Here is a 21,940-nt window from a genome sequence, read left to right as displayed (position 1 = left end):
ATAGTAGCTGGGCACCAGTTATAGAGACAGTAGTTAGTTATCAAGTCTCCATATCAAGAAAAATTTGAATGATAATTTGTTACAGAAAGACTTTATATGAAAATAGTTCCTAGCTTAATAAAAATTTTGTGTGCATGTTTGTGTGTGTGTGACCTTCAGCAACATTTTAATGACACTCCATTAAACATCATGATGACTTCGCAGAAACATAACTTTATGCAGACTGTCCATCAACTCTCTTGTGAATAACCATTCATGGCTCTCTCCTCCTTCCCATTTAAATAAAAAAGCCTCCTTTAAAAAGTGCTTTGCTGCTAGGTTGAAATAAATAAAACATGGCTGTCTCAATCTTAATTATTCTGAGTACTTCATCAGTAGTCCATGTGTTCCTGTCTGGGCTCCACCCCTGACAAAACTGTCTTAGAAATTTTCCCTGCTGCTAACTGCAATGTTTGCTTTTCAATGAAAGGTGTCAGCACTCCACAGAATGCCAGTTTGGGATCTCTTTTCTCCATCATCCAGAAGGGATGGTCTAGAGACTGTCTGACCGCTCCTATCCTAAACTGTTTCCAGACATCCCCACCTCCCCTCTAGTTGTGCTTTTATGTCAGCATGTTTTGTACCCAAACCACAGATTTAAAGGACACTCTTTTGTATATTTTATCCTCTAACCCTTTTTCTTCAAGTTGGATGCTCCTTCCCTAAGCAATCTTATCTATTCTTTGGAGCCAAAAACATCACTTCCATCTCTAATATGTCAGAGTCATAACCCAATCTAGACTTCCATTGCCCCTCCTCCCCCAGACATCCGAGGGCTTACTTCATATTTCTATTTGAATATACCAACACCACACTGATTATATTTTCTTCTGGACCTTGTAACCTATCATGCAATCCCTCTCTCTGTCTGGAAGTCTTTTCCCTTCAGAGCCGAGACTCGCAGATGCTTCCTAGACACTCTTAAGTCCCTGTCTTCTCTTCACTCTGCTCTCTACCCTAGTCAGTGCCAACCACGTCTTGCATGGAACTCTGCCTCAGCTCCCACCATGGGCTTCAAGTCCCTTTCTGTCCGCCATCCACAAAACAGCTGTGATGTTTGTCCACTGGAAACTCTGTAAGACCTGTCCCGAGAAACCCCACATGGTTTCGTGACAACATCTATATTCCTAAAAAGACTCTAATTGTCTCATTTTCCTTATATTCCTGCATCTTCTCGTTTTCCCTCATCTCCACTTCAGAACTAAACTCCCTCCATGTTTCCTTTCTTCTCTCCCTTACCTTGTCAGAAATGCAGCATTTTCTTTTTTACTTTGTTTGTTTGATTGTTTTTAGCTTTTGGGGATTTGGGGTGTGTGTGTGTGTGTGTGTGTGTGTGTGTGTGTGTGTGTGTGTGTGTGTGTTTTGAAACAGGGTTTCTCTGTGTAGCCCTGACTGCCCTGAAACTTGCTCTGTAGACCAGGATGGCCTGAAATTCACAGAGATCCTCCTGCCTCTACCTCCTGAGTGCTGGGATTAAAGGCATTCACCACCACTACCTGGCCAGAAATGCATTGTTTTCAAGGAGACTCTCATATCCCTTAGAACAAGATGGACTCCTGTATCAGTTACATCACTTGGTGCCCTTACAAAACACCTCACAGAAGCAACTTGACAGAATAAAGATTGATTTGGCTTGTGATTTAAGAATAGATAGAATCCACCATGGCGGGAAGACATAGCAGCGGGAGCTTTGGACAGCTGACTGCTTTATAGTCACAATCAGTAACCAACTAGAAATGAAGGCTGCTACTTAACAAGCTTCCTCCTTTTATCTCTTTATAATTCTGCCTGGCACCCCAACCTCTGAGATAGTACTGCCCCCATGCCTCCTCAGTTAAATGTCTCTGGAAACTCCCTTAAAGATATACATATGGGTAGATCTCTAAATCCAGTCAAGTTGATAATGAAGATTAACCATCACAAGTCCAACCCTCCATGTAACACCCAAACATATCACTAAACTCATAGCATCCCATGCTTGGTCCACAAAGGCTCATAGCCATCTCCTGCACAAAATGTCTTCAGCTCATCCATTAGAGTTCCCAGCCTTACCTGTTCTATCATTGCACAAAAGCTCAAGGCCTGGTCTCTCCCACCTGGTCATAGGATAACGTCTTAATTGTGAGCCCCTGTGATTGTTTTAAACATCAGTTTACAGTCATCCAGTCTGCATGGGAATAGAATACACACTCTCATTTCAAGATGGAGGAAAGGGGGCAAAGAAAGAATGAATCAAGATCAGGGCAAACACCAAAGCCTGCAGCTCTACAGCCAATGCTTGGTGTGTGGGGGTGTTATCCATGTTCCAATAGGATTGTGTAGCTCTCCCCAGTCCAGTTCTGTATACTGTATATACTCTTTCTAGGCTGATTCCACTCCATGCCTACAGCTATTGTCACCAGATATTCTACGGTATTGGCATCTCCAGCATTCTGGGGTCCACTGCAACCTGAACGTCACATCCAAAGCTTCATGACACGGCCTTTCAGGACCCCTGTGCAAACAATTCCACCCTGTTATACAAGTCTTAGTCTCAAAGCTTTCTGGAACAATGCCATAAGCTACCATGAACCTATAACACTTTGCACCTCTGAAACACCAGAGCAAAACAGATTATGCTGCCAAATTCTTCTGCCAGCTCAGGATGTAGTCTGGACTCCTAATACCAGCACTCTAATAGTCTCCATGTGCCTAGATAGCTGAACCAAGGAGACCATTTCCTTGGGTGACTGGTTTTAAACAAGGAACCCCTTCACATTCGTTCTCAGTGTGTTCTCTCTCTCTCTCTCTCTCTCTCTCTCTCTCTCTCTCTCTCTCTCTCTCTCTCTCTCTCTCTCTCTCTCTCTCTCTCTTCTCTCTCTCTCTCTCCTTTCCCATGAATTTTCATTTTACAAGTTGAACCCTCCCATGGGTGTGGTCCAATATGGACTCCCACGGTTTTTGCTAATGCTGCTAACCTCTAACAATTACAGGTGTTTAATCTGCATCATCCTCTTTGACCATAAAATTAAATTCCCTTGTTGTCCTTTCCTTGAATAAGCACACATTTTTCATAACCTTCTGTTCTATTGGCTGCTCTCTCTCACCATAAACTGGGTAAGATCAGTTAATAGTAATCATGCCACACCCTGGGGCTAGACAGATGGCTCAGAGGGTACGAGTATACACTGTTCAGGCAGGGGACTCAAATCAGGTTCCTTATGATCACATCAAGTAGCTACCAACTCCAGGAGATCTGATGCCTCTGCCCTCCATGAGCACCCCACATGTGCACATTACCCACGCAGAGGCAGAGACGCACAGAGTAATTATCATAAAATACAGGTCTAAATCATGCTACAATCCGAACACTATGCTCTCATGTAATTTCCTGAAATCATCTCATGAGATAAATTAAGTACATTACTTTTGAACTCAGCCTCAAGACTTAAGACTGTGGGACACAGGCAGAATGTAACCAATTCTTTACCATAATTCAACACCAGTTGTTTCTAGCCCAATAGAGTCCATGTCTTCCTCTAAAACATCATGAGCCAAGACTTGACTTTGAGCACATCTATTAGGATTTTAGTCTCACACAAGAACATCGCATTAAGCTCCAGTTCCAGACATCTAGGGGTCTCTAGGATGTGGCTCCTCTCTCTTCTAATTCTCTCCCATAAACCAGTCATACAAGGCTATGAAGCATGTAGAGATCTGTACATCAGCATCCCTACTTCTGGGTACCACTTCATTGCACTAGTTACTATTGTCATTGCTCCTGCAAGGTACCTGAAAGAAACAACTTAAGTGAAAAAAAAGACCTATTCTGGCTTTTGGTTTAAGAAGGGACATGGTAGTCGATCATGGTAGGGTATCGTGGCAGTAGAAGCATGAGGCAGCTAGCCACACTGAGTCCATCGTCAGGGAGCACAGATGGATATATGCTGCCACTCAGCTGGACACCTTCCAAGCTCACGAGATGGTACTGCCTACATATCACCTCACGTAAAATTCACTAAAGACTCACACCCAGAGCAGCATCTCCCAGGGGATTCCAAATCCAGTAAAACCAACCATGGAGACTCTTCATCCTAATTCTTCTGCTCTCTGTTTCTGCGGCATCCTGCCTTTCCCTACAAGGCACGGTGCAATGGGAATGAGATAGCCTGTCATCGTCTTGTGTCACTGTCTTGCATTGCTGCACTAATGGTTCATGATGAGCATGTCTAATCTCTTCTTCATTGTTATTCCTGACACCAGTATCGACCTATCAATAATGGATGCTCAATAAATAGTCGGTGAAAAGGTAAGTTAATAAACCCTTACTTCTTGCTTCCTATTACTTCCATATAATTGTTTAAAGAGCTCATGCCTCTCATCCTTTATCTATATAATACATTCAGAGAGCACCTATAATTTTTCACCACAGGTAGTGATGCCTTATGAAATAAGATTTGATGGCCACATAAACTGACGGGAAAAGGACAAGAATTAAGTGAATGGCAAATTTGTATTTAATTTTCACAAATAAATTTGTTATTTATTGAACTGATTGCAAGAAAATGCTTTAAGGTGCTTTTTTTTTTTATTAAGTCAGGAGAACACAAAAGCCTATAGAGCCAAAGGCCCACAGCAAAGACAAGACCAGAAAGAAAGCAATCACGTCATCATTATTTATATTTATATGCATCACATGCAACACATGATTACTTTCTTCATCTCAGAATTTAATAAAAAGATCTTTAAAATTGGCATTTATAATCAGAACACGTATGATGTAGATGAATAAAAGACTAGCTATTTTACACAGTTTCAGAACCATTTCTTGTCTCTCCCTACCTGTTGTGAATTAGCTTCTTTTTCTCCTTGGTTTTACACACACACACACACACACACACACACACGCACAACCAACTATCCCGCTAATCATAAAACGACCAACAATTCTTGCTAACAGGAAGGAAGTGGATAATATTGGCACCTTAATCATTTTCATGGACTTTTTGATAGTATTTTAAAGAGAAATATTACTGAGTATATAATGACAGTTATTTAGTGGGTTGCTAGAAATAAAACTATAGCAGAGTTAATAAAAAGTGATTAAAAACGGTGGACAGATAACTCTTCAATACATTTAATATACGGGGAAGGCTTAACCTAACAATTTAGCTTTTACAGGCAGTTTTATCAGCCATTTTTAATTTATCCTCCAAGGAAAACAAAACTGCATCATGAAACTCAATTAAGTCAGTAGTGATAGAGCCTGAGAGCATTTCTCCACAGTCCCTATATCAAAATGATTTGTTAAACGCGACGCTAGGCAAGGCCTCCTCACACACCACTGAGAGACAGGCCATATGAGCTGACCCCCTGCCTTTGCAATGATAGCAAATAAAAGCAGCCATGGTGAGCTTTAAGCCTTGAGGACTTCCCACAACACTAACCCATAAAATGCTAAATTTAGCATAAGGAAGAAATGTAGTTAATATGATATGTATCTATCATAAACATAGATGCATTTGACGATATTCTCATGGCTACTGGGCTCTCCCACTACAATGAGGCAAGAGAAAATAAATGTGTGTACATTCAGTAAGGCAAACGGGAACTCCACTAGTTTAACCCTGTTTGCTGAAGGTGGGGTTCAGCTGTGCCTCGTGGGGTTAGCACTGGTTGTACCAGGAGAGTAGAGACTAGAACCACCCATAGTTGATGCCTTCATAGGGCAGAGATAAACTGTTTCATTTAAGATGTTAATACTTGACGTTCCATTTATTATAGCAGCTAGCTTGTCCTCACGATGCATACACCACGTTAAAGGCAATGTTCTAGAAGAACCAAATAAGACAGCCCTTCCCACAGTCGCTGTTTGCTAGAAATAGCATTTACTTCTTTTCCTTGTCACAAAACTGATGACTAGTCCTTTTGGAGACAGTAGAAAGCACAAATAAACAAAACCAAGAGAAATCTAAACATCTGTAATATGAGCCCTAGAGAGAAATATTGTTAATATTTTGGTTCATAGGTTCTAAATGTCTATTTCTCTTTTGACTGATAAATATAGAGAATGGACAGATATACATAGTACTGCACAATCTACTACAAATGTTCATCAAATTATCTTCTCTGAGGGTAGATGATAGATAGATAGGTAGAAAGAAAGAAAGATAGACAGACAGATAGACAGACAGACAGAGTGGGCATGGACGCACAACAGCATGAATGTGGAGGTCAGGGAGTCGGTTCTGTACTCTACTCTTATGTGGGTATTAAGCTCAGGTGACAGGTGTGAACAGCAAGAACCTTTACCTGCTGAGCCACCTCACCAGCCCCTCCCCTTTACAAGATTGTTAAGAAATTCAGAATCATCTAATCTATGGCTATAAAGTTTTGTTTACCCATCAGCCACTGAAGAAGAGCCACTGGGTAGCAACAGTACAGAAGGTACACACAAAACATCTGAAAGGAACATGCACAGAAGCATGGAGCCCTAGAGCTACCTGTATGTGTAAGTGATGCTGGGTGGGCTCCAGGGTCTAGGCAGGAAGAGGAACCAGATAAAGATACTTGGGACCCAAGGCTGGACACAGATGGCTCAGTGGTTAGGAACACCCACTTCTTCCAAAGGACCCAGATTGGACTCAGAGTACACACATGGAAGTTCACAACCATATCTAACTCCAGACCCAGGTGTCCGGTGCCCTCTTCTGGCCTTTGCAGGCATTGCATACATGTGCTGTAGGGACGTATACACATGAAGCAGAACACCCACACACATAAAATGAAGTTTGATCTAATTTTCTTTTAATTTAAGCACTTGAGGGAAATGATGAAAGGCATCATAATCATAAAAGACTATTTTATTCTGATGGCAGCTCAAGCACTTAATAGTGTAATCATTTCTGTTCACAAAGGTCATGCTATCAGCAGAAAGACCATTCTTAGAGGAGGAGAATCCACAAACAAAGATAAGAAGCTGTAATTGTAAGAGTAAGAAAGAGATATGTCACAGAGACAATGGAATTGGGGAAGCAAGAAGAATCTGAGAATCAACCAGCATATATGTTACATTTATATCTGCATATACATATATATACATATATATATATAAACAACCAGATATATATTGACTTATAATACTTAGCCAAATACTCATGTCACAAAGAAAGGATTTTGTTTGAAATAAAAATGTTAATTCTACAAAATGCAGAGAGGCTAAGTGAATTTCTATCACTTTCCACTACTGTATCTAGAACACAAGAAATGCTCATCAAAGAACCACTGAGAATAGTGATGGCAGCTTTAATAATGATGACCGTAGATGCATCACTAGGAAGCAGATGCATAGATGGGCTTGCAGGAGAGGAACAAGCTTTGATATGATAACCATGCATTATGTCGGATTTTTATCTCATAATAGTTTGACGTACACATCTAGATTCTAAAAGAAAGGTCTAGGCTTGAGATATAGATTGAAAAGCCATTACTGATAAACATCACTGAGTGTTTTTCCAGTGGAAAATCCCACAGGGAGCTCATGCTACATACAACAAAAGGGAAGAAAATGGACCTCGCCTGGCTAAGCCCTACACAGCCTGTCCGTGCTACAAAGCCAGTAATGACTCTTAGTTCAGCAGTATGAAAAGTCAGATCAAATTATCTTCCTCTTGACACCTTCTTTCAGCATGGTTCCTTTCCTGTAAAGGACTACCAGCACCGCCTTCCCGCCCATACCATTATAATATCAGAGAAAGAAGGACTCAACCCCTGCCTCCTGGTAGAAAACCAGTCCCTAGCATCATCAAATCCAGTCTCACGGGAGACCAAGTGCTCAGACTCTGTGTGGGCCTCATCCATTACATCAGCAGCATTGGTGATCAGAACCTAAAACCACAGCACCTTTACACTGTTAGAACAAAATCCCCAAGAGAAGAGCATGAATGCTTGTTTCGGTTTATCACACGGATAGCTGAAGTTGTTGTTTTAAACGTTTCCAGTTGTGTGTGACTCCGTTAGTCACACCTCATCATTCCAAAGGCAGGTGTGGCAGGGGCGGTGACTTTTGCTTTCTGTAGAGGTGATGCCAATGATGACAATGAATTTGGTATTTGAGACAGATGAACAAAATGACACAAAAAATGGAGGTCCCAGGATGTGGAGGAAGACGGACACAGGCACCATTAAAGGTTCCCTTTCTTCCAGCTCTCTACTTCCTCTCTCCGGTCACCTAAAACTCCTACCACTGTTTCCCCGTGATTGTTCGCCTTAGAATATTGGCATGAGAACAAAGAAAGAGGAAGGCTCCCAACAGGAGCACAGGTGGGAAGTAAAATGGGTCGTTTCTGAGATAAGCACTAGGTACATCTGAGAGGACCTCAGAAAGCATCTCGGGTCTACTTTCCAGTTTTAGGTATTAGGCTGACAGAGTCAGTGACTCTAAATCACACAGTGCACTTAGAATGGGCCAGCAGCAAGGTTTCCCCCACTCCTTCGACTAAGGCATTTTCCCCCTGTGAATGAGCTGCAGGCACAGCCAACGTCTGCCCACCAGAATGCTGTTGCCTTCTCAGGGGCAGACATGCCCAGAGAAAGGCTTGAGAATATACAAACACTGAAGAACGTGAGATGATACGAGACATCTTGTGACTGCACACAGTGGGCTGTAAAGAGGCATTCTGTGTTCAAAGGCTTCCGTGCGCATTTCTGACTGGAATCATTTCTAGAAACATCAAGGAAGCAGTGATATTTGGGTTGTCTCTTGAAAGAGGGCCAAAATCCTCTAGGCATAAGGATAGAACAGAGACCCAAGCAGAAGACGGAGGAAATCATGTAAGAACAAGCACCTGTCGTGGATCAGTGAGACTGGATGGACATTGTCCTTGAAGTAATATGAGCAAGGTGAGGCTGAGTTTGCACTGGAGCGGGAACCAGATGCTGAGTGTCAGTGGCTACAGTCAGTAAGTGTATACAGAGAGGCTGAGCAAGGAAGAGGCCAGTTAATGGCAGAATCTTCAGAATGACTCCTACTCCAACCCAGCAGCCAATAGATGGGGCTTTGAGCAATAGAGGAATATAGACAGGCAAACCATTAAGGAAAAGAAGGTGGAAATTTTAATGAATAATTTAAATCTATTGAAAGATCTCAATAGTGTTACGTATATGATAAGGCATCTCTGTGGGCTAAATAGATAAGAATATAAACTGACGTGCAAAATTTGATGATAAGCATTAAAAAGTATTTTGTAACTGTATTCATTTAGTATTCCTTTGTTTTAAATAAAGTGATTTCTGTTCTCACTTCAGTATTTGGTGGTTTTGGATTCAGGCCTCTAAGAGCCGCACAAACGAGAACTATTAATAGATTAGTATCTATTTTCTGAGAACCTACTTCCTATTTATGGAAATAAGAGCCATGATAACTTTTTACAGAAAACAAAATAAGCATCATTCCCCACCCCTCATGATGACTTAGGATGACTGTTGCCGAAGCCACATGGGTGAACATTCGCTGGTCAGGAGACTGGAGCTTGGGTTCTTTGTTGGGAGGGGAATAAAGAAAGTGTACAGCTGCTATGGAAAAAAGGCATAGACTACCCTAAGATCTGGACATTCCATCTGGGGATTCGAACCCCCCAAAATGAAAAGTGAGACCTGAAGCAGGTATTTCTATGCTCATGTTACAGCAGCCTCATCCACAACAGGCAAAGACAGGAGTCGCCCAAATGCCACGAATGGGTGAATGTATAAAAACTGTGCTGTACAACATAAAATGAATTCTGTTCTGTGTTTTCTGAAGACAGAAAGCTCTGATGCCTGCTATAGTGCATAGGAATGGTAAAGACGTAATACTCCCTGAAAGTCACAAAAGAACAAAAGCTGTTCTATTGCACATATGCCAAATAGTCATGGCCATAAATAAAGAAAGTAGAGTGGTGGCTTCTAGGGATATAGAAGGAAAATGTCAGGGAGGGGGTGGTGGTAATGATCTGTGGGTTCAGAATTTGTTGTGGAGGTGAAAAACTTCGGGAGACATTATAGTGGCAGATGAGCAACAATGTAGTCATACCACGCCACTAAAATACATCTCTAAAGGTAGTGAATGTGGTAAGGATTGTGCTTTCACAGCTAAAATCAGTCTGCTCAGAGAATAAGAATGCTTTTAGAAATGCTAGACTTTCCAAGAGAATCCCTGCTCCAGTGAAATCCCCGGGTGTTCCAAAGGGCATGGTGTAATCAACCCCCGTGACAGCAGGAAGACAACAGACAGAAGAAGGACCCTAGCAGAGGTGTCCCTGACAATGGGCACACCTACTCTGAGCTGAAGCACTTCACCTCGAAGGGCACCAATGGGTTTGAACTGCATAGTCCTCTTCCAAAGATGAAGTCTACTGACAATTTCTTGTGATGCAAACTAGCTATCTAGTTCCTCTTTAGTAAGGGCTAGCGTGTTCTAGACAGAGTATATTCCCTGTGGGGGCAGAAAATACAGCAACTGCTGCTTTGGGGAAACCCCTCATGACCCATGGTGGCCCCAGGGCCAACTAGACGGTGGTCAAAAGGACCTTGCCATTGACCCAGCTCAAAGATCACATGCTGTTCTTCCTGTTGTCCAACCAAGAACTGACACGACATTAAAAACGAGATAGGTAAGGGAAATGTATCTTATCCCCTCCAAAGTTATTGCTTCTTGGGGACACAAGGGGAAACCTTTCCTCTGCAGTTATGAAAACCGAATTTCTCACGAAGTAAAACTTAACACAACTGAAATTCTCAAATGTCCGTGAGGACAGAGCGAAGAGGCACCCAGCATTTCTGAGCGCTGAGGTCAAGTACTCAGAATGGGGTGCGATAGTGGATCTTTACAGAACAGCACCGGTGATTCCGTAACTCCTCAAGACCCCGGTGTACACTCAAGTATTTACGACACACAGAATTTTACTTCTTGCTGGGATATAAATTACACAGGATACATTCAGTCGGATAATAACTGAGAGAGAGTTTCTGGAACTTCAGCAACCTTTCTCAGAAACCCAAAAGTCAATCTGGCAGTGATAGGAAAAGGTGTGCTGAAGACATATGGTTTCGTATGCCATTTTCCACAGATACACATCTCACCAAACTATTGCTGTGCGGTGGGAAAATCAGAAGGACACTTTTCTCTTTTCAAATACAGCCCATATCAACTAGTGCTACCATATACACAGCTGGGGTTGTCTCTGTCACTTACCGCTTAACAGTTAGTGATTACTTCATCTATTAATACATACCAAAATTAAGCTGCACCTCTCAAAGTTACAGTCATTGAGTGGGAGCTGTGACTGCATGGTTTTAGCTAACACAGTTCCATAGCTTCCATTGCTTTATTGGCAGTTTCCAGATGAGAGACATGGTTACAGAAATAGGGTACTTCTGAGGACCTCACATCTTTAGTTCTTTCCCATGCCCTGGACTCCTAAGTATACCTATAACCAAGACTCTAACACCCTTATCAGTCATGCCCCCTTATATCTATGCTCAATTTAGCTCATGTCTCTTGCTACAGTAGGATAAAAGGCGAAGAATAATTTCCTTCTATAGGTTCTCGCCATTCACTGCTATCTGTGAAATCTGGCCACCAGCTCCTGGTCGGCGTACGACTCTGAACTTCTCTACAGGTCCAAGAATGTCAGGGCTGATGTCCAAAGACAGAGCTTTGTTTTTTTTCATGCAGAGCCTGTGAACTTCGAGATGCAACACAGGTAACCACCTGTATCCTCGTGGGAAGGATAAGGAGCCAATCAGGAGCAAACAGAGCTCTTGCTCGTACAGTCTTCTGATCTCGGCTGCCTGTTATCCAGTGCTTTCAAACCAAGGCAGCTGAATTCCGAGAAGTCAAGTGACGGATAGCCAATGTGATGGTGAACAGTAAGCCTATACGCATGCACTGAGATCCAGCCGTGGTCCAGGGTTTGGCTAAGGCTTCCTTTATACAATCTTCATAAGGGAACTAGAGACCATGGGGGTATATGCATGAAATCTGGGTGAAGAAGACCCAGGACACCCCTGCGTGAGAAGAATTTCATCTTTTTATTTTATTATTATAAAATTATAAACTCTCCTAGGTCCAATAGGGTCAATCAAAGTTAAAAAGCAGTATCCTAGGAAACTAATTTCCATAGGGAAAAATACCTTATTTTTTTTTTATTTTAAAAGCCCCGACAGACAAAATACAATTTTACATGTCTCTCTGATGCCTAGATGGCTAGTCAGTACTGAGGGGAGATTGTTTTCTAACTATTGAATCTAGCATACATGGAGATCAGGCAACTCACTTTTAGCTGTCAATGTCATCTGCTTTTTTTTCAATCTACTTGAACACATACAGATCGCTTAGTGATAGAAATCAAGAAAGCAAGCCTTGAGAAACAGGTTTGTCTCAAGTACATTACTAACCCACATAGGTGACATAGAAACATCACACTATGTCAACTAGAGCAGTCCCTCGACTCCGCGACACTTGTCTCTGTTTGACCAGTTCTCAAGTCATACGACTTTACAGGTGAGCAAGATGTGTCACTAAGCATCTGTGCATGAACTACAAAGTGACATTTGAGCAGGACGGGGTAACCAGCTAAGCCTTCTTCTATCATAATACTACTTTAAGTGTCACTTCAAGTTTATGCTAATATATGTACAGGGTTAATACATGCATGCAGGCTTAAAGCACATATATGTGACCTGAAAACTCTCCACAAGTCCTAAAGAAATAAAAAACACTAAAACCTGTCTTTTCCTTTCCTATAAACAATACACATTTTTTTGTAACTACTTATCCTAGAAAGACACTTTACTGTGTACATATTATATCTAAAATTATTCTTACTTATATAAGGTTAATCATAATGTCCATTCAATAAGAGCTCTACAGAGAGCTTTTTTTTTTCATACCATTTAAGCTTATTTTAAACAAACCACAAGAACATAAACGTTCCTAAGGACTCGGGGCAGCTGAAGAGTTCTGGATATGTGGTCAGCGTATAAATTGTCGCTGAAATGGGGGGACGGGTTTGAAAACATGGTGTTTGCAATTAAGGAAACCAACAGGAAGAAAACGGGTAGGAGGGAAGCCAGGGAGATTCCCTGAATGATGAATGGATTCTGTTTGACAAGGGCAGCAACTGCCCCAAGCGCATCCTTCTGCTCTCATCTGCTATAAATACACAGGCCTGGGGAAACACAGCTTGGTGTTTTATCCTCAGGGTTATCTAAGATTCCCAGTCTTAGATAATGCATTAAGACATATGGCAACACTGCCCCTAAATTCAGAGGGTTTATAGATCTCTCCCAAGTGACTCAAACTATCCCCTGGTACTAGCAAAACATTCTACCTCAAGTATTTAAATGTGCTTTAAAAATATTTGTCTTCTAAAGAACTATTTTCCCAAATCACCCATCCTGGCTTCATATTTATATAAATATAAAAAGACACATACAGTTTCTCTCCTCAACGGAAGGAAGTTGGGTCTACTATAGGTTTTCACAGCAAGATTTACATGAATTTTCCAAAAAAATAAAAAATAAATCAGTCACAAATACTTGGGAAATTTAATTTACATGTGTATTCATGAAATGCCAGCAGTCAAGCAAAACCTATTCCTAGTTCTATTTCTCTAATGCAGCTTTTATTAAGAACGCTCACTGGATAACCCCGGCAGCATTTTGTTTTGTTTGTTTTCATACCACTGTGAGGTCAGCACACTTTGTTAAACAGTGATTGGGGGAATTAGAAAAAGTATCGTTTATCACAAATATTTGATAAGCATGCTTATAATTTCCATATATAAAGATACCTTCATTCTCTACCATACAGCACACAGACTTGTATTGGCTTATCAAAACACCATGGGCAAACCTGTCATTCAGCATCTGTACCGAGAGATCTTGGTGAAAATCAGTTTCTGCCTTGTACAACCACAATGCTTGGAAAACAAAAAAGCATAGCCTATCAAACAATAACTTGTTTCAGTATCAGAAATTTCATTGAAAAGCCAATTAGTTTGCTTTCCGGCTGAACATACATTCCTAACTACGAGTCTCAGTTCATTCAGGAGAGAACGCGAAATAATAAATAAATAAATAAATAAATAAATAAATAAATAAATAAATAAATAACAAAGGCTGAATAAAACTCAAACACTTGTCATGAACGTTTAATTTATTCAAACTTCAACTATCAAGCAAACAACCTATGAAATTCCATGTTGTCTACTAAACTCACTAACAGCTTCTGTCTCAAAGGGTCGATTTTATTATGTATTTTTTATATAGATGTTACCAAAGAGCTTATAGTAGATGGAGGAAGAGAGAGGAAATCAGAGGACCTTCTATGAGCCCTGAGGCGAATCTGTTGCCTGTGAAGTTCCTACTCTACTCAGCAACTTGTAGGAGACAGCACTGCAGCTGGGAACCTAAGATCTGGAAACTGTCCCCCTGGGTATGATATCGCAAAATGACTTTGCTCTATTCCATCCCCAGCCTGGCACCATGGCTCAAGCCTGCACAGAACTGTCACACCCTGAGGCCAGCTCCTGTTGTTAGATAAGGACATCCCCACTTTCACTCTCCCTAAAATCTAACCAGGAAGTACATAAGCAGCCTGACCAGGTCAAAACAGCCCCTGTTCTCTCTAGAGAGTTCCCATTTGTCTGTGTCCCTTCGTTGATAGACTCTGAATGGCACTGTTAACCCAGAACACACAGCGGGGTGGATTCACAAGTTTTTAAGCACACACACACACACACACACACACACACACACACACACTTTCCACCCAACATTCTAAGTACCTGTTTACTGAGCTCATCCTATACAAAGTAGCTTGTCAGAAGAAATTGAGCACACTTCCACTTAGTCTGTAGGTAAGCCTTACACTGAGATGTCATGTAATACCTACTGTAAATTATGTAACACCCAAATCACCAAACATTGTAACTATATGAATCCAACACAGTAGCATACTATGACTTCTCAATCTTCCCAACTATGCAGATGAGAGTATCAGTTCATCCCAAAACCTCGCTTCCTCCTAACAGCCATAATTTACAATTATGTACTCCCTCTGACTGGCAAAGGGAAGGGCAACACTACCTACGCTCAGTAAAGCTTCTTGTCTTTTTTGACTTAGAGGTCCAAAATATGATTTCTCCAGGCAGCATGGATTTTCCATGTTCAAATGTTCTCTAAGTGCATGGAAGGGCATTATTCCTGGAATCTGGCATTTGTGTCTAGTTAAAAGTCATTACCAACAGCAATTGCAAACTTAGCAACACGCCCTCGATCCCAGGTGTCACTGCTAACTGCAATCCCCTCCACGCTGACGCCCCAGGATGCCCAGCAAATGATGCGGAACTCATATGGTTTGGAGTGAAGGCGAAATCCTTCTAGAATTACATATCATAAAGCATGTGAAAGCTGAACTCTGGCATGGCTTAAGGGTTTACTTCAGATTCTGTAGCGGAGGATCCTAAACTGCAGTGCAACGGTGTTGAGCGTTGGTGTTCCCTAATAAGACCGCTCCCAGCAGTGCAGTCCCCTGTGTTCCACAGTGACATCTATCAACCCTAGCTGGGGAATCCCAGCGTCAGTCTGAACAGCCTCTGTCCCCAGAGTGGTGCAATCCTAACAGGTCTCTGGCGCACCAAGTACACTGTCAACATAAAGGAACACTGGGTGAGCTTTGCTCTGGCCTGTCATTAAAACCAAATCATCGGGTATTAATTAACTGCAGGACACAAGTACCACGAGCGACAACCCGGAATCTGCGTTTAATTGGCTATCACCAGACCCCAATTTAAAACAACTGACACACTTTGCACCACGGGCAGACAGAGTAGGTCTTGACGCCGAATTTGTGAAAATCCAATTAATCCAACCATCCATTACACAAATGTATAAAGACCAAGGGGAAGAGCCATTAGGCATGTTAGAATGTGTAATATGCAATCACGTTAATTTACGGTATGAGAAGGAATCCCTGCTATGTGTTAGTGATTATATGGTAATCAGGAAATGATACAGATATCTAGGTCCTAGAGATGGTTTTATGAATGGCAGACACACAATTCTACCTCAGACGTGTAATTAGACTCGCAGCTAATTTCTCAAATCTGATAGTATGGCACTCCTGAGTGAACACTCCTCAGTGATTAAAATAGGAAAAGTCTGGGGAACTGAGGGCTAAACTTCTCTTCTGAGAGTCTTAAAGGCCTACATAAAATTACATTCATCTGCTCTGGTTCCTAGACCAGGAGAAACAGCTTCCAAACCAAAACAGTGTGAACAAAATTCTCGACAGGATTTTCCCAAGGAAATGCAGTCTGTCATCTCACCGACACAAGCAAACTAGCTCCACAGTCCACCTGTGTGCTGGGTATCAGTGAACCCAAAACTCTGCCATTGTCTTTAGAGCCATCTTAGCCAGCCCTTTCCTCCTCAGGACTCTCAGGGACAAACAGCCTCCGACTTCCTCAGAACCACATTCCAATCAGAAGTAAGGAAAGAGCTTGGAAACCAACCAGTACCTCTTTCGGAGAAGCCCCCACACAGGGACCCACAAACACTTTCTAACCACAGTCAAGTTCAACAGCACCACGCCTAAGAAAGCAGCAGGCACATTCCCGAACAACTTCCTGAACCAAACCCCGAGGGATTCAAAAGTTTCATGCAGCCCAACAGAGGACCAAACTTAGGATTCCACCCAGAGCAAAAGCCCAGAGACTCCGGGAACGTTGAGAAATGGTCCGGACCCCTGGCACCTGCTAAACCTCCCTCCTCTAGGACCGCTAGGACCTGGGAGCGCCCGCGCCCTGCAGCCGTCGAAGGGGGACCCCAAGATCTGGCCCGGGGGTCTGGCGAGGCACTTACCGCACCGCTTACACAGCACCCGGCTGACCTCCTTTTTGAGGTTGCGGCCAGTCTCCAGTGGGGGGAACGAGGCTCGGAAGGCGGGTGGCGCGCGGCCGCTGCTGTTGGCATCGGGTTCCATGAAGAAGATGTACCTGCTGTCCTCCTTGAGCCGCCCGCAGGACGGGAAGGCTGGGTGGCCCCAGGTGTCCAGGCGCACAGTGAGCAAGGAGTCCTTCTTCAAGCCCCCAGCTTTTACCGCCCACACCTGGTGCACCTTCACCAGATAGGGCGCAGGGTCCCCGAGTTGGTCGGTGCTGGGCGCAGGGGACTCGGTGGGTAGGGTCCAGTTGGCAGCGGGCGGAGGGTCCTGGGAGGGCGGTGGGTCCTGGGCGTGCTGTCCCCGCGCCCCTGCCCCTGCCTCGCCCGCTGCCTTCCTGTCGAGTGCCCCCTGCTGCCGCCGCTGCGGGTGCACCTTTCCCTCGATCACCACCGCGGCGCGCCGGGCCAGCTCCTGCACCGAGCCCACGCTGGGCGGAGACGAGTAGCACACCGAGGCCCCCGCGGGAGCCGCCCGCTCGGCCGCCGCCCCCGGCGCCAGGGCCGCGGTCCCCAACAGCAGCAGCAGCAGCGGCAGCAGCGGCAGCAGCGGAGGCGAGCGGCCGGCGGGCCGGGGATGCGGGGCTCTGAGGCTGGTACCCAGCGGGCGGCGCGGGGCGCGTCGCCATCTCATGGTGTGAGGTGCGTGCGGGCGCCTGTCGGTGCGGACTCTGCTTGGCTGGCTCCAGCTGCCTCGCCTTGCCTGCCCCCACTCCTGCCCTGACCCTCCTCCTTTTATTTATTTATTGGGGGGGTAGGAGAGTTGTTTATGGGGGGAGAGATGGGTGGAACCACAGAAAGGCAAAAAGGCGAATTTTAAAAAAGAAAGAAGAAGCAATAAAAAGGAAAAAGGAAGAGGGGGGAAAAAGCCTTTGCCACCGCCTCGGTTGCGGGAGTGACAGGTTCCCCCCGCGCCACCGCTGCCGCCGCGCCCCGAGCCCTGCTGTCGGGGATGCTGTCACCGGAGGAGGAGTGGAGGTGGAGGCGCTGCTCGGCGGGGAACAGTCCTTTGTGTGGAGTGCTGCTGCGGCGGCTGCTGGGCTGCGAAAGCGGCGGGGACGAGAGCGCGGGGACAGAGCCCTGGAGGCGGAGTTGCGTGCCTGGAAATCGTTGGGTGGCCCAGGCGACAGCGCCCTGCGCCTGGCCTGCCTGTTTACCTGTGCTGGGAACTCGCCCCGCGCTCTGCCTGCCCTTCCTGATGCTGATCCTGAGCCCGGCCGGCTCGGCCCTCCCCTGGCTGGCTGTAGCCCTGACTGCTGCAATTGGGAGGACCGGCGGCGGGCTGCAAGGCTGCAGTCCGAGTGGGCTGCGGGGATGTACTGGGGAGTGAGAGGTGACGCTTCAGTGAGCAGGGACCTGTTAGCCGCGCTGGATGCCCAAATGTAGGGAGGAAGCCAGGGTGGGACACAGGATGAGGGTCCTCGGTTCAGAAAAGTTTTGGGATCCTCGGGTTACTTGGCAGTCAAAAGGGAGCAACATGTTCATGGAAGACAGGCAGCAATTAAAATAACAACTTCAAAACACGCCCCCTCTCTTTCCAGCGCAAGGCACTGTACACTTCAGGTATGAAGCCTCTGTCTATCCATTCTTGTTTGACACTTCAGTCTCGCTATCCCTCTGACTTTGCCTCTCCTGAAAGAGATGGTTCGCCATGATTTCAGGACTCCTGTAATGCTCCTTCCTCATCAAAGCTTAGTTGAGTCAAGTGCTTGCTCAGTAAGGCCATTTTATATATAGTTTATGGCACTTTTCTTAAGACTAAAGTTTCCTTGGGCACTAGAGCAAAAGGTCACAAGGGTACCACCGTATGTTTAATATTTCACGCGAGTCCTCCGCCCCTCCCTAACTCCTATACTGCTAGGCTGAAGGACCTTATTCCAAAGTAAGAATCCATCACATCTCATGAATATTTTTCCAGCAATATTATGCAAGGGGGAAGAAAACATGTTGCAATGTCGAGGTAAATTATTCCCTCTTGAGTATGCTCTTTTACATGCTCAGGGGCAGAATAAAGCAGAGGTACAGCCATTCACTGAGCAGTCGATGCAGACTGTGAAAACCGAAGTTGTTGCCTTATACTCTGATGGGATTGAATGAAGAAAATTCTGCATACAGCAGCGTGGTGGTCTCCAACATATGTTCTTTTGAATGCTTGAGAGTCCAGAATCAAACCTATTAGTCTCCCCATGTTGTTCCCAGGTCCTGGGGTTTCTGACTCACTGTTTTTTGAGACTTTACTCTTGGAGCATGAACTCCCTCTCCACCTTTCAGTTTTCAAGCAATTACCTGGCACTGCATGGCAAACCATTCTAAAATGTTCTTGGCCCAAACAGTATCCACTCATGTTTGTCTGGCATTATAGTGGTTGGTGTAATCCTCAGCACAGTGGTTCTTCTGATGGTGGTGGGGACAAGGTAGGGTGGCTAACCTTTAATGGCGTTAGCTTAGATAGTTCATCTCATAAAGAAGGCTGGAAGATGGCTCAGCAGTTGAGAACTCTGGGGCCTTTCTCAGAGGACCTGAGTTCAAGTCCCAGCATCCACATGACAGCTCACAATTAGGTATCTTTAACTCCGGTTCCTGATGATCTGATGCCCTCTTCTGGCCTTCACAGGTACCAGGCACACAAATGATGCACATACATGCAGACAAAACATACAAATACATAATAATTGACATCTTTTTTTTTAAAAAAAAAAAAGCCAATCTCATTCTTTAGCAGACAGCCTGGGCTTTTACAAGGAATCTGAATATGTCCCAAGAGAGGGAGTGGCCAGAAGCAAGCAAGGTCTCCTAATGTCTGGGCTCATAATTAGCACCGCATTAATTCATCTCTCTCTAGTTACCGTCACAAGGCCATCTCAGACTCTAGGAGTGGAGTTGCAGGCTACCCATTCAGGTAAGAAACACCAATGTTACACCATTGTTAAAAGGCAGAGAAACAAGAAGGAAGAAATGTGGTTTCCTTCTGCAGTGACCCACCACATATGTTAAACATTCCTTCTGATCCAACTGTTCCATGGAGCCTTCTTTTAAATACTAAACTCTCTGAGTGGCCACTTCCCACAATGCACTTCATCCACATCATCTCCATCCTTGATTGTTTCACTCTAAGGAGCTCAGACACTTCAGGGCGTCTACTCCTCTCTTCGCCTAGACTGAAAGTGTGTTAGAAAGCGCAGGCCTTCCACCTGCTCTTCTCGCTTTAACTCGGTTATGGACACATATTAAGCACTCAATAAATGTCAGCTAATTAATCATGGACTGATTTGGCAATGTGCTTGTCACAGGTTACCTCAGCACTGTTGAAGAGAAGTGGAATTCCTGGCGATAAAAACAACAATAAAATGTTAAAGCCCTGACATGGAGTTGTTAAATGCATAGCTACCTCCTCTTCATACTTTACAAAGCATTTTATCCATGATCAAACATGAGCTGCCTCTCTGAAGAGGTACTTTTTAAAATGCCTTTGCTGACTCCCACACCCCCCCTCCTCTCTCTACGAAGTGGAAAGGGATAATTTGGATGCATATTTTCAGTGCAAAGGTAGGCTGCCTTAGAATAGTTCGGCTAAGAATTGTTTGCACATGTATTGAATTTCAGTTTTTACATTGGAGTCCTCACTACCATGGTACCTAAGGAGAGCTGATAACCCACTTTGACCTTTAAAATCAGAAGAGAAATGATATTTCTAATACCAGTAGGACTGGGGTGAAGTCAAATAATTTGCATTTATATCAAGATTTTGGTGGCATACTATTGGTAGAAAGACTATACTTTAAGAATCAGTCAAGGAGATTCAGGACCCAAACAGATGTCTCAGTAGGTAAAGGCACTTGCTACCAAGGCTGGTGACCATCTCAGTCGAATCCTGGGACCCACATGATGGGAGGAGAGAAGTGATTGCCTCAAGCTGTCCTCTCCCCTCCCGACATGTGTGCTGGGCATGCATGCCCCCTCCTTCCATGGAATAAACAAATATATGAAATTACAAAGAAAAAGAAATGCTGTCAGAAATTCAACATTAACACTTTATCGTCCACTACTGTGGAGCATGTAGCTGTCTACAGGCAGCATGGTCAGATATGCAATGTCACTCCTTTGAAATTGCCCCCATCCAATTTTAATAAAACAGTATACATTACCTCCTCGGTGGTTGGCTGATGCAGGCTATCCCAAAGTTAAGGAGGTGTGGATGAGTCACCACATTTGGACAGTGAGGGTGCTAGGGCTTTGCTTGTCTTTGGGGGTCCAAGTTGGAAACAAAAGGAAAGTAATGGATCAGAGCATTTGCTATCATATTACTTGGAATAACATCTGTTTGACAGGGAAAGAACATACAGACCAAAGTATACTGGCGTGAAGTATTCTTTTTCCTAGTTTAGAAAATTTGAAAAGGAATCACAAATTGGCTCCACAGTACTGGGATGATCAGACGTAGTTTTCTACCCTTAGCGCTTTATGCCCTATTAAGTGTTTCTAAATGGTAACCATAGAAGGGGTAACAGGAAATCCACAGAGGCACTAGACTCTACTTTATCATCATTGGCCAATAGCTTGCAGGAGAGCGCACCTCCAGCCATAAATCATGAAACAACTAGACTGCAGGACCTGGAGTCCAGGACGGTACAATCTCCAAAAGAACTCAAGCATGCTTAACAGCCTGACTCACAGCAGAGCGGGGACCTGGGACGGCTGACACAAAGCACAGTGACAGTAAACCAGACAAGCATGAGCCCAGAGGAATAGCTATGATGTTAGGAAGACTCACAAAAGACAGTTCTGAGTTTGGGAGAATTGCCTCTTGTTCTTTGCACTGCTGACAGTAACAACCTGGTCACCCCCATCTACACAACCAATGCCTGCATCAGGATACTTGTTCGATTATATTCTTCCTGTAAAATCCATAGAAATAAATATAGAGATGATATCTAGTGCC

The 21,940-nt window shown here is 44.0% G+C and overlaps 1 protein-coding gene across 2 annotated transcripts in view; it reads right to left on the bottom strand.

Annotated features, from left to right (window-relative positions):
- Nrg1 (neuregulin 1) overlaps window positions 1-17,635 on the bottom strand; it is a 1,000,950-nt gene extending 983,315 nt beyond the window's left edge. For both annotated transcript variants that reach the window (XM_038325665.1, XM_038325675.1), the window contains exon 1: window positions 16,924-17,635. In XM_038325665.1, coding sequence (XP_038181593.1) covers window positions 16,924-17,635 — 712 coding nt within the window. The remainder of the gene's footprint in view (window positions 1-16,923) is intronic.
- Window positions 17,636-21,940: the final 4,305 nt, after the last annotated feature.

Source organism: Arvicola amphibius, chromosome 4 (genome assembly GCF_903992535.2).
Source record: "Arvicola amphibius chromosome 4, mArvAmp1.2, whole genome shotgun sequence".
NCBI classification, from domain to species: domain Eukaryota; kingdom Metazoa; phylum Chordata; class Mammalia; order Rodentia; family Cricetidae; genus Arvicola; species Arvicola amphibius.
Note: the sequence above shows the minus strand (reverse complement) of the source record. Positions and strands in the feature narration are given on the sequence as shown.